This window comes from Malus sylvestris, chromosome 5 (assembly GCF_916048215.2).
Source record: "Malus sylvestris chromosome 5, drMalSylv7.2, whole genome shotgun sequence".
NCBI lineage: Eukaryota > Viridiplantae > Streptophyta > Magnoliopsida > Rosales > Rosaceae > Malus > Malus sylvestris.
In genome coordinates, this window is record NC_062264.1 from 9,208,632 (window position 1) to 9,221,799 (window position 13,168).

The following is a 13,168-nucleotide window of genomic DNA, read 5'->3' on the forward strand; positions in this document are numbered from 1 at the left end:
GGGCCAACCTTCACGTGATTGTTCACCTCCCGCACTGCACGCTTAGCTTGGATCCAAGTCTGGTGCCAAGCTGTCATACAGACCACAATAAGTGGTTTCGACTTGTAGGTGACCTGCGAATTATCGCACAGCCTTCATGCGATTGTAGCACTTGAGCGTACATATTTATACCTAGCATGTCGTACAGGTCACACTAGGTGACTCTGACTCATGTGCTAACCTAGATTGATGAGCTACAGGTCCAGTCGTACAGGTCACGTTAAGTGACTCCGACTGGCATACTATTTTATATTGGTTTCACACCTGGCTTACATTTATTATTACTGAGATTCATGACATGGCATACTTCAGTTTTCGCTGCTCTTGTGCATTGGTTTTCATACCTACGTAGTAGTATTTTCTGGAAACTATACGGGTTTTACGAAGAGGGGTTATTATGTTCATAAAGATAAATATGTTTTCAAACGCTTTGTTTTTACCCACTCACCCTTCTGTTTTGCGCCCCTCCAGGTTCTAGGTAGTTGTTCATCTTTGGTGGCTCACGAGGACTACACGACATTTCTAACGTTTCCATAAATAAAAGTAGGGATCTTCTCCCTATTGTATAATTAATACTTAGTTAGTTTGACTGCACTTTCGTTTTACCTATGCTTTGATATGCGTGTATCTTATACTTGATCACTTTCACACACTTACATATTATCTCTAGTTAAATAAGTTTATTTTTGGTTTTTATTTATTCATATTTTCTTATTATTATCACTTATGTTGTGCACTTGGCTACATCACCCTCACATGACGGCTAACACGTCTCAACTCCGGTCGGGGTGTGTCAATAGTGATCAAGCATTAAGACATGTAGATAGCTTAAACATGGTAATTAATAATTCAAAGCAAGAATGCATCCATTCATAAGTAAATTAATAAAATCACATATTCATGCTAAGGTTTGTGGCCTCGCCCTAGTAAAAGGAATTAGTTACACATAATCATAATTAAAAACCAAGAAAATATTATTAAGAACATGGATTGAAAACACCTTGTAAATAAACTTGAATTGTCAAAAGCTTTCTAAACCGAGTTCTCCAACACATTAAATTTCCACGTGCTAAGACTTACGTGGCATACACCATACACATGGCATATGATTCATAAAAAACTGGACGAGTCATCAAAAGTGACATGTGTCAACATTTAACGGAAGTTAGTTAAGGAATTATGTTTATTAACTTTTTGATAATTTTAATTTAAATCAAACAAGCCAATTGATATAAATTTAAAATGTGATTTGATTATTTGATGAAGTCAAATCACGAACCAAGCCTAAAACTCAAGTTTTGCTTCTTTTGTCAATTAATCAAGTCCACAATCAATGCCAAATTCAGTTGTAGGCAAGACTTGGAGAGCCTATAAATACGAGGCTCCAAGACAAAGAAAGGTCTAGAAAATCATTCTCACATCCAGATGTTGAAACTCTCAAGCTCCCAAACTCCCAAATTCTCAAACACTTAGAAGATTTTGAAAACTCTCCGCATTCTTCATCATTCCTGTGAAGAACCACCAAACACCCCTACACGTGCCGGTTCCTCCATCGCCACAAGCCAAAACTTTAAGGTGCTCGTTCATTCGAGATCAAGTCATCGCAATGCTCGGATCAACAACACACACATTTTTCACCCAGAGATCAAATTAGAGGATCCAAGTTTGTAAAGAGATTGTAACCCTACAAATTCTTTAATACATATATTATTTTGTACACATGTTCTTGTGTGATTTATCGCAGGAATTTCTTGTTTACAATACTACTAAAAATTAAAAATCCTTCTTAGGAAAGGTCTTCTAAAAACTAGGAAACAAAAGAAGAAAATGATAACTTAAAATCACAATCCAAATCTAATTAAGAAATATGCTCATCTGACAATTAATCATGTTTCTGGATCTTCAGGGCTCCAAATCAGGCACAAGATGACTCTTTTTTGTGCACTAGCCCTTTATTTCATCACCATAAATTAACCGCTTGGTAGAAAAATTTGAAACTTTGACACGAAAAAGCTGAGGGGCTCACGAACATCCTCCAATGGGAATCACTCCAAAATTCATCCATATGATCATATTTTGCTCAAGAGTAAGTCACAAGTCCTACATTGGAAATATAAATCAAAGTATCAAAATCTCACCAAAATAAATAATAAATTATACTAAGAATAGGGTAAAATATATAGTTTGAAATCGACTCATCAGAAAGAACTAGTAAGTAGAGTTTTAGTTACCCTCACTGTGCTTAGCTTATTTTGTTCCTACTTCTTTCAATCTCCCGTCAATTTTTGATTATCTCACGATCGGGCGTGACATTTCAACCGTGATAAATCAAATGTAGAAGGAGGGATTTGTTAGCCTATGACCTTATGTGCTACGCTATTGATTGAGTGATTTGTATCCATACAACCTCTGTAAAGTAATAAGTTCCTTATAGTAAGGCCTAGCTAAGTTGGCTAGCCAAAGTTGTGAGTTCCTAAACGCTTTGGTGTATTTCGGAATGAAATCATGTAATTATTACTATAAGATGTAAATTGTTTTGTCAAACATTCGATGTGAGATTCCAACAAAAAACATGGTACCGCACAATTACAAATATTGTAGAACCGAGCTGTTAATTTCACAGTAAAATAATATTCCCCGGGAATTTTTATTGGGGTGTGATTTTCACACACCCTATTTTACTTCTTACACACATTTTTAATTTTTAACCGTCGGATCGGATGAATTGAAGAAGATCCACGGACATAAATTATCAAGGGTGTGTGAGAAGTAAAATGGGGTGTGTGGATAGCACACCCCTTTTTATTTACATCATTCAAAGATACAGTTTTTACTCCTCACAAAAAATTTCATAATTACATCCTACAACCAAAGCGTTACCAAATCATGTAATTCTTCACGGACCACGGTTATGCCTCACACTTTTGACCTAGCTAGTGGTAGATAAGAGATACTCGTCTTGTAAAGAAACTATTGTTATAAAAGTTGCTATTACAATCTTCATTTACATCATCCTTCAGAAACTCACAGAAGGAAAAAAAATTGTAGTGTGTGTAGAAAATTTTTGCTTTACAAAAATCTAACGCAGCTCAAGTAATCACAATGTATTCAAAACCGAGAAATAATATCAATGAAGGTATCTTGTCTGCAGGGAAATGTTAGACCACCCATTGGATGATCAAATCCAAATTCTTGTTCAGCCTCACTTAGCAAGTCTTGGAATGAAGGTTGATTGAGATATGATACAGGAATGACAAACCGCTGTCTCTCGTTCTCCCCAACGTAAACAGCTAAAAAACCTTTTGGGACATCTACTAAGTTATATGAACCTCCGCGACTTGAATTTGAAAAAGACCGCCAAAGAACTTTCTTTGCATGAGTTACACTTGGACGATGGAAACCCATGGTTTTATGTCTCGCTAGAGAAATGTCAGGTGGAAGTTAATAGGAGGAAGAAGAAGAAGAGAAGAGTTGAGAATATGAAGAGACTTATGGATGGCAATGAAAGTCTCATGAAGTATATATAGTTAAAGTTTTATGTAGGATTTGTCTTCCTTTGAAAGAAATATGTGGTGACAATTAAGACCATCTTGATAGGGCATAGAAGGGAACACTGTCTCATGAGGGATCACATGGTGCTGTTTTCCACCTGAACTTCAATATTTTGTTGAATAATTGGCCAACATTCTTCCTTGTTTTGGGGAGGAAAACACCTTTCCTTGTTTTGGGGAGGAATATAGGGAAAGTGTTTTGTTCTCTTAACACCCGTGGGTGTTGGTTCAAGGGAAGTGTGAGTTGTCTTTAAAGAAAAAAAAAGTAGACCTCATTTTTTCGGCCGAGAGGAAAAAGGGAGAGAGTTAGAGCTGGAAAAACAGAGGGCAGAGAAGAAGAAGAAATCTGGAGCAGCAACCCCATTTCGAAGAGTAGAAGGTGCTCTTCACTTTGGTTAGTAATCATCCATCAAAATAATTGTAATAGCTTTGAGCTTTGTATAGAGAGGAAATTAATCACTATATTTTCTTCTCTATTTGTTTCTTTGGTGTGTGAGAGCTTTTGGGTGTATTGGGGTTAAGGGTTGTGAGATTGCCAACACTTTGTAAACTCCCATTTGGTTGATAGTGGATTCTTGGGTGAGCTCCTACTGCTCCGAGGACGTACTCCAGTTACACTGACTGTTGAGGAACCTCGTTAAAATCTTGGTGTCTTTAATATTTTGTTCTTGCATTTTATTTGATATATTTCCTGTGGGTTAGCTTGAGTTGGTTCCACAAGGGTTTGGTGCTATCCTAGCACAACAATTGGTATCAGAGCACTAGTTGCTCTTGGGTACTGTTTAGTTGCCAAAGATGTCAGACGGGCAAGATGAAAATCCTTTTGGAAGCAGCTCCGGGTTTGCAAGAACTACGGTGCAAAATGCAAAGTTTGAAGTTGAAAAGTTTGATGGCACAAACAACTTCGGGATGTGGCAATGTGAGGTCAAAGATGTGTTGGCTCAACAAGATCTACTTGCCGCTTTAGGAGAGAAGCCGGAAGCTATGTCGAAGCCGGAATGGGAAAAATTAAATTTGTTGGCTTGCTCTTCAATTCGGTTGTGCCTTGCAAAAACTCAGAAGTATTTTGTGATGCGGGAGACGGTAGCAAGTGTATTGTGGCAAAAATTGGAAGACAAGTATATGACGAAGAGTGCAGAGAACCGGCTACACTTGAAGAAAAAGCTCTACCGCTTCCAATACAAAGAAGGTACAAAAATGATTAGACACCTTGATGCTTTTAATAAGTTGATTGCCGACTTGTTAAATTTAGACGAGGATATTAAGGATGAAGATAAGGCCCTAATATTGTTGAATTCCTTGCCGGACTCTTATGAGCATTTTGTTACAACTATTATGCATGGTAAAGAAACTATGAAATTTGAAGATGTGTCAAATGCCTTGATGAATTATGAAATGAGGCATAGAGATAAAAATCATGATAGTACCTCTGAAGCTTTATTTGTTAGAGGTAGATCATCGGAGAGGAGGTCATCTTCTAGCAGGAAAAAATCACAGTCTCGACCTAGAGGAAACTCTAAAGGTAGAAAACCTTTGGAAAAGGATGAATGTGCCTTTTGTCATAATAAGGGCCATTGGAAGAAAGATTGTCCTAAATTGAAGACCAAAGGCAAAGAAAGTTCTGAAGCTAATGTTGCTGAGGTTGAAACAGATTTTTCTGATTTTGCTTTAACCACTTCCTCATCATTTGATTGTGCTACTAAATGGGTGTTGGATACGGGTTGTACTCATCATATGACTCCTCACAAGGATTGGTTTTCAAGCTTGAAAGAGTTTGATGGTGGCGTTGTGTTCATGGGAGATGACAATCCTTGCACAACAAAAGGGATTGGTACAGTTCGTTTGAAGTTGCATGATGGCATGGTTAAAGAGTTGACAGGTGTTCGGTATGTACCGAATTTGAAGAAAAATCTTATTTCTTTGGGTACTTTGGAATCCAAGGGTTTCAGGTTTCATTCAGATGGACAGACATTGAAAGTTACTTATGGTGCACTTGTTGTGATGAAAGCTCCTAGATGTGGCCATTTGTATTTATTGCAGGGAAGCACTGTGACAGGTGAAGCATATGTAGTCTCTGAAAATATGGGCACATCTGATTCAGATACTACTAGATTGTGGCATATGAGATTAGGCCATGCCGGTGAGAAAGCTCTACAAGGGCTTGTGAAACAAGGTCTTCTAAAAGGTGCCACGACTTGTAAGCTTGATTTCTGCGAGCATTGTGTCTTGGGAAAGCAAACTAGAGTGAAGTTTGGTACTGCAGTACATCAGACGAAGGGCATTCTTGATTATGTGCATTCGGATGTTTGGGGTCCTACAAAGACTCCCTCTTTGAGTGGTAGACATTGGTTCGTGACCTTTGTTGATGATTATTCAAGAAGGTCTTGGGTCTACACTATGAAGCACAAGAGTGAGGTGTTAAGCATTTTCTTGGGTTGGAAGAAAATGGTTGAGAACCAGACTGGGAGAAAGATTAAGATTTTGAGATCTGATAATGGTGGTGAATACACATCCGATCCTTTCTTTAAAGTTTGCAAAGATGAAGGAATTGTGAGACATTTCAGTGTTCGGGGAACTCCACAACAAAATGGAGTTGCAGAAAGATTGAATCGAACCTTGCTTGAGAAGGTTAGATGTATGTTGTCTCAGTCGAGTTTAAGCAAGTCATTTTGGGCAGAAGCAGTTAATTATGCATGTCACATCATCAACCGGTTACCCTCAACTGCTATTCAGGGTAAAACACCAATGGAGGTATGGACTGGAAAACCTTCTTCTGATTATGACTATATCCGTATTTTTGGTTCACCTGCTTATTTTCATGTGACTGAAAATAAACTTGATCCTAGAGCCAAAAAGGCTATCTTTCTTGGTTTTAGTAGTGGTGTCAAAGGTTACAGGTTATGGTGCCCAGAGATGAAAAAACTTGTAATCAGCAGAGATGTGACATTTGATGAAGAAAGTATGTACAAAGTCTCTGAGAAGAATGTGAAAGATGTCCAACAGGTGGAGCTTGAGAAAGTTGCCTCTGGTACTTCAAATCCTATTTCCGCTGATGTCAAAGCCATTACAAGTGAGGAAGTTGGAGACCATGAGGATGTTGAAGAAGTTGAACTTGAAGATTCTATTCAAGTTGAAGAGCAAGTTTCACCTCAAGAGTCTATTGCCAAAAACAGAGGAAAGAGACAAATTACCAAGCCAGCTCGGTATAGTGACTATGTTTCTTTTGCTCTTCCTATTATCACTGATGATATTCCATCTAATTTCGAGGAAGCCATTGAGAGTGAGGAGAAGAAGAGGTGGTGCAATGCCATGGGTGATGAGATGAGTTCTCTCTTGAAGAATAAGACTTGGGAGTTAGCTAAATTGCCTAAGGGCAAGAAAGCTATCGGTTGCAAATGGGTGTATGCCAAGAAGGAAGATGCTGATGAGAAAAACAATGTGAGATTTAAAGCAAGATTAGTTGCTAAAGGGTACGCACAAAAGGAGGGCATTGACTACAATGAAATATTTTCTCCGGTTGTGAAGCACTCATCAATTCGTATTATGTTAGCTCTTGTTGCACAATATGATCTTGAGCTTGTGCAACTTGATGTGAAGACGGCTTTCCTACATGGTGATTTGAATGAAGAGATTTATATGTGTCAACCGGATGGGTATATAGTGAAAGGGAAGGAAAATTTGTTTTGCAAATTGAAGAAATCACTTTATGGCTTGAAGCAATCTCCAAGGCAATGGTATTTGAGGTTTGATAAATTTATGAGAGGCCAAAATTATTCTAGAAGTCAATATGATCATTGTGTGTACTTCAAGAAGTTGCAAGATGGGTCTTTCATTTATTTATTGATATATGTTGATGATATGTTGATTGCCTTAAAGAATGTCGAAGAGATTGAGAAATTGAAGAAGCAAATGAAGAATGAGTTTGAGATGAAGGATCTTGGTGAAGCGAAGAAGATCCTTGGCATGGAGATCACTAGAGATAGAGCAAAGGGTTTCGTCAGTTTGAATCAAAGACAATACCTTGAGAAGTTGATTCGGAAGTTTGGAGTTCATGATTCAACCAAACCGGTTAGTACCCCTTTGGCTCCTCATTTTAAATTGAGTTCTCTACAATGTCCTAAAAATGATAAAGAGAAGCTGCAAATGAAAAATGTACCATATGCAAATTTGGTTGGTAGTTTGATGTATGCAATGGTATGCTCTAGACCGGATATTGCTCATGCAGTTGGCATGGTGAGTCGATATATGCATAATCCAGGTAAAGAGCATTGGCAAGCAGCTAAGTGGATATTGAGATATCTCCATGGTACTCGAGATGTTGGCTTATGCTTTGAGAGGGATGACTCTGGTATTGGTCATTTTGCAGTTGGTTATGTTGATTCAGATTATGCAGGTGATCTGGATGGAAGGAAATCTACTACAGGCTATGTGTTTACTATGGCTAAAGGACCAGTTTGTTGGAGGTCCATTTTGCAGTCGTCTGTTGCCTTGTCTACTACAGAGGCTGAATATATGGCAGTTGCTGAAGCTATAAAGGAGGCCATTTGGATACATGGGCTGATTAGAGATTTGGGGGTTGATCAGAAGCAGGTGGAGGTACATTGTGATAGTCAGAGTGCCATTTATTTGGCTAAGTATCAGGTTCATCATGCGAGGACCAAGCACATAGATGTGCGTTATCACTTTGTTCGTGAAGTAGTTGGTGAAGGGGAGATCATTCTCCAGAAGATTCCAACTAAAGACAACCCCGCTGATATGTTGACTAAGGTTGTTGGTGTAGCCAAGTTTGTTCACTGTTTGAACTTGGCTCACATTATGCCTATATAAAGAAGGCGTTGAGCAGTAGGAGTTTTGGAGCATTTGGCTCGACATGAGTTGTTCTCTTGCTAGTGTTTGGGAGTGATGTTGTGTGTTAATTGTGTTGGTTGGCTTATCATGGCGTTTTTCGGAACTTGGCCAAGGTGGAGATTGTTGAATAATTGGCCAACATTCTTCCTTGTTTTGGGGAGGAAAACACCTTTCCTTGTTTTGGGGAGGAATATAGGGAAAGTGTTTTGTTCTCTTAACACCCGTGGGTGTTGGTTCAAGGGAAGTGTGAGTTGTCTTTAAAGAAAAAAAAAGTAGACCTCATTTTTTCGGCCGAGAGGAAAAAGGGAGAGAGTTAGAGCTGGAAAAACAGAGGGCAGAGAAGAAGAAGAAATCTGGAGCAGCAACCCCATTTCGAAGAGTAGAAGGTGCTCTTCACTTTGGTTAGTAATCATCCATCAAAATAATTGTAATAGCTTTGAGCTTTGTATAGAGAGGAAATTAATCACTATATTTTCTTCTCTATTTGTTTCTTTGGTGTGTGAGAGCTTTTGGGTGTATTGGGGTTAAGGGTTGTGAGATTGCCAACACTTTGTAAACTCCCATTTGGTTGATAGTGGATTCTTGGGTGAGCTCCTACTGCTCCGAGGACGTACTCCAGTTACACTGACTGTTGAGGAACCTCGTTAAAATCTTGGTGTCTTTAATATTTTGTTCTTGCATTTTATTTGATATATTTCCTGTGGGTTAGCTTGAGTTGGTTCCACAAGGGTTTGGTGCTATCCTAGCACAACATATTTTAGGTGAGATATTGCTGGACAGAATGCAGAACTTCGACAGATATATAGTCTCAATCACTACCAATATATTTTGACGAGATGATGAATTTGAAGACAGAGCCATGTGAACTTGCAAATGCTTCTGTCTTTAGATTTTTTTTCAGTCCCATTCAATTTTCCGCAGACCACTCACTCATACTTTCTTTTAACATTAAGTTGATTGTTGGGATTACCAATGATCTTGTCGTCCTATCTTCCGAACATGAGTAGGACATTATGTTGTATAGTTAATCTTCATTTCCACTCGTACATTTTTCTTGATTAGTTGGAAAGAGAAGTCCATGTAATTTTTCCTTGAGAAAATGACTTTCACTTGGCTCTGCCACGGTCTTTCACCAATTGTATTTTTTTCCGTCGCCTCCTTGAAACATTGGAAGACAGAGCCATGTGAACATTCAAATGCTTGAGCAGCTGGGTCACTAGCCAATCTGCATTCAATTGCCTCCAGACCACTCTCTCTTGTACAGATTATTTTGTAGACCAACGTATCAATTTTTTGTACTAAGTCCTAACATTTTATATGCTAAAACTGTTGAAATAACACCATGGGAAAAATTCTTGTCTCAAGCATGTCTCTGATTTTCTATAAGCCTTCAATTAAGAGTGGTAGGACATTGTGCTTTCTTTTGGTCATCGACTCGTGAAGTGTTGTTGATAACTTATAGACAAGTCCCTATGATTGTCCATGAGCAAACTATCTCTCACTTGGGTCCATCCCAGTGCTTAATCACCAATCATTTTAGGTAACCGATGGCTCTTTTAACTATATATGCTCACATCATCCAAGGTTCAGGAGCAAGCCAACACAAGTCTTCTACTCCCAGTCATATCTTATCAAAGCTCTTTCTGTCCTGAACTCTTTAGTGTTCCTTTTTCAGAGAAATTTCAAAAACATGGGTTTCCGATTTCCTGGTATTGTACTTGTACATGCCAAGAAAAGTCAAGTTTCTTCAAAATCATTGGATGTTCCAAAAGGCTATCTTGCCATCTACGTTGGGGAGAGCCAGAAGAAGCGGTTTGTGATTCCGGTGTCCTACTTGAACCAACCTTCATTCCAAGATTTGTTAAGCCTGGCTGAAGATGAATTTGGATATGATCATCCAATGGGTGGTCTCACAATCCCCTGCAGTGAAGACACCTTCCTTGATCTCACCACTCTGTTTGGTGTATAAGTAGAGGCTACAATATATGTCTGAAAATTTTGACACCAACGGCAGTAGAAGCACTAGGCATTTTAATCGCTTTCTGGCTCACATGAAGGAGGTTCAATTGATCGATCATCCAATGAATCATCCTGATGGAAGATTACAGCAACGTCAAACCGCTTGTGAGCTGAAAGGAAATGGCCAACCTAGCGGACATAAACTTACTGACACAAATTTTCAAGAATAGTTATTGTCAACTAAATGTACATAGACATAGTTGTCCTGCAAGACGATAATTTACAATAGTTTCATGATTTACTTTCATTTTATTTGTTATCGTCTTTCAATCTAGTTATGAACAGACGATAAAATTTACACAAAAGGGACTGACTAATTACTGGAATATTGACAGACGAATGGGGAATATAGGCAGATTTTATAGCAAATTGAAGCCTCATAAGTACATGCTTATGTTGCAAATCTACTGGCAATATGGCTACTACTTTTATTGTGGGTCATTTACATTAGTTTTATGATGATTTTGAGCATGAACTATTGTTGGTTATTTATTTTATTTTCTTAAAGATTCAAAATTTTATTTATTATTATTTTAAATAATAAATATGAAGAGTCATATCTATTAGAGAAGTCATGTCTTTCACCAAAGATTATATAGAGTTTTATAAATGGGGAACTCCTCAAACGTCAATAAATGTTCAAATGTTTTCCTTCTCTCCCTACTACAACACTCATATATAATCCTTATTATCTTCCTACTCATCTTGATCATCAATGTACAATTGATCACTATTTGGCACCCCGTCTACCGTAATCGTGCTTATGGATTAGACGCTCTATGAGATTCAAGGGTTGAATCTTGGAGTTGTAGATAGCATTATAACCGGCACTTAGGGAAGCGTCTAAAGCTTTAGGACAATGACAACACGCCTCTCTTGATATCACAAGCCAGATCATTCTTTACCTTTTCCTTTTTACTGCTTTATTTATTGATCATAATCATTTATATTATCCTACAACTAAAGCAGTAAACGTATGATAATATAATTCAAATTTACAATCCATTTCACTGTTCCCATATGGGCGTCACTGCCATTTGAGTAATCTTATTCATATCTATTTCACAATCCAGAAATCTACGCAAGGCAAAGGCGTATAACAATTACTAAATCAAACCTAGCCGTATAGGGTAAGCTGGGTTCTTTATTCACTAATGTAGTTGTAAAGAAATAATATATAGTTAATACTGTGTATATTGCATATTTGAATCTCTACATCTTTTGTTTGTCCGTAAATGTCATCACTACAGTCACAATTTTTTGAATGAATACGTTGTTAATTGGTGGAAACTGTAACAACCCGTCCTAGATTTTACAGAACGAAAGGATATTTTCATAATTTCATTGTGTTTGGGCTTGATATTTTAAATTGGTTACTTTTTGGTTATTAATTGGTGTGCCCAGGTGGGGCCTACCCCTGATTTTGGTCCCCGACTCTCTTTTCTTATTGGACTGCCACGTGGCAATCCTCTCCCCACTTTCTCCCTTCTTTTTGAAGCTCCTAACCCTTTCTCACCATCGGACCTCTCTCCCCCGAGCTCTCTTTCTCTCTGCGCTATCCCTTTCCTCGAGCTATACCCACGCCCACACTTGCAACCACTCACCACCACCCTCATTAAACGCTTGGCATCGATGGAACTACCATCTGCTTCAATGACGTGACTCGAGACTCGAGGAAGCCGTGTGCTCCGATGATGGACCACGACTTCACTTGGTTTTCCCGATCACTTCCCCACCACGACCGAACCTAACTGTGGTATGATTCTCTTCCCTATCCCCATAGCTTCATTTTCATAGTTAAATAATTGATTTTAGTGTTAGAATCGAGGTTGGCCAGAGCTTGGGAAGCTCCGACGTTCTTTTGTGTCGAAAACTGCCAAACTAGGCCTGAAAAATGGGTTAGGCCCGCCTCGGAGGCACTTGACAGACCCAACTTGTTGGGCCAAGGAACTTGGCCCACTTGCTCAGCCCATAACCCAAGTCTGTTGCAAGCTCGAACCAGACCTTGGGGCTTTTCAACCTAGAAACCCTTGGGCAGGGCTGCCCAAGCCTAACCAGGGCCTTCAGCTTAACCCACAACCAAAACCCTATTTAATCCAGGCCCATGGGCTATGCGAACTCGGGCATTCGGCCCGATATCCCCAAACCCAAACCCTTTGAGCCTAACCAAAACCCATTTCAAAACAAGCCTTTGGGCCATGAACCTGGCCCAAAGTCTAGGCCTAAAAACCTTAGGCCATTGATTCAGCCCAAACCCAGTGACCTGGTTGACCCGACTCGTTTGACTATGGACTTCGGGTTAACATTGATCGTTGACCACCTAATGTTGACTTTTTCAGGTTTTGGTCGAGACCCCTCCTACGCTAATTTCGACGTCCTGGATCTGTTTCCGACATCCGTTTTCCCAAATTCAATCATTATGATAGTGTTTTATTAATTGGTACCTTTATGTGCTTAGGTGCAATTGTGTATGGCATTTCTGTGCTCTCTTGTTTGCATAGCTCTTCGTCAACAGTGTAAGGTGAGTGGACCCCTTCTAAAGTGCATGTTTTAATAGTAAAAATGCATAGATGAAAAGCATGATTTAATGGTTAAGTTTTATGAGTAAATTAGATTTACACTTTATGATTATCATGCTTTACCGAGATTATTTTGGAATACCACACTTTATTGAATTTATGTTCTTTGTAGTATATATGATGGATGACTAT

At 38.7% G+C, this 13,168-nt stretch overlaps 2 protein-coding genes across 2 annotated transcripts; one reads left to right on the forward strand and one right to left on the reverse strand.

Annotated features, from left to right (window-relative positions):
• Nucleotides 1-2,996: 2,996 nt before the first annotated feature.
• On the reverse strand, nucleotides 2,997-3,597 carry LOC126623209 (auxin-responsive protein SAUR20-like). The gene has a single exon (XM_050292007.1). It carries the CDS (start codon nucleotides 3,442-3,444, stop codon nucleotides 3,148-3,150), a length of 297 nt encoding a protein of 98 aa, XP_050147964.1. The 5' UTR covers nucleotides 3,445-3,597; the 3' UTR covers nucleotides 2,997-3,147.
• Nucleotides 3,598-10,052: 6,455 nt separating this feature from the next.
• LOC126623210 (auxin-induced protein 15A-like) lies at nucleotides 10,053-10,932 on the forward strand. The gene has a single exon (XM_050292008.1). The coding sequence runs from the start codon at nucleotides 10,129-10,131 to the stop codon at nucleotides 10,405-10,407; it is 279 nt and encodes a 92-aa protein (XP_050147965.1). The 5' UTR covers nucleotides 10,053-10,128; the 3' UTR covers nucleotides 10,408-10,932.
• Nucleotides 10,933-13,168: the final 2,236 nt, after the last annotated feature.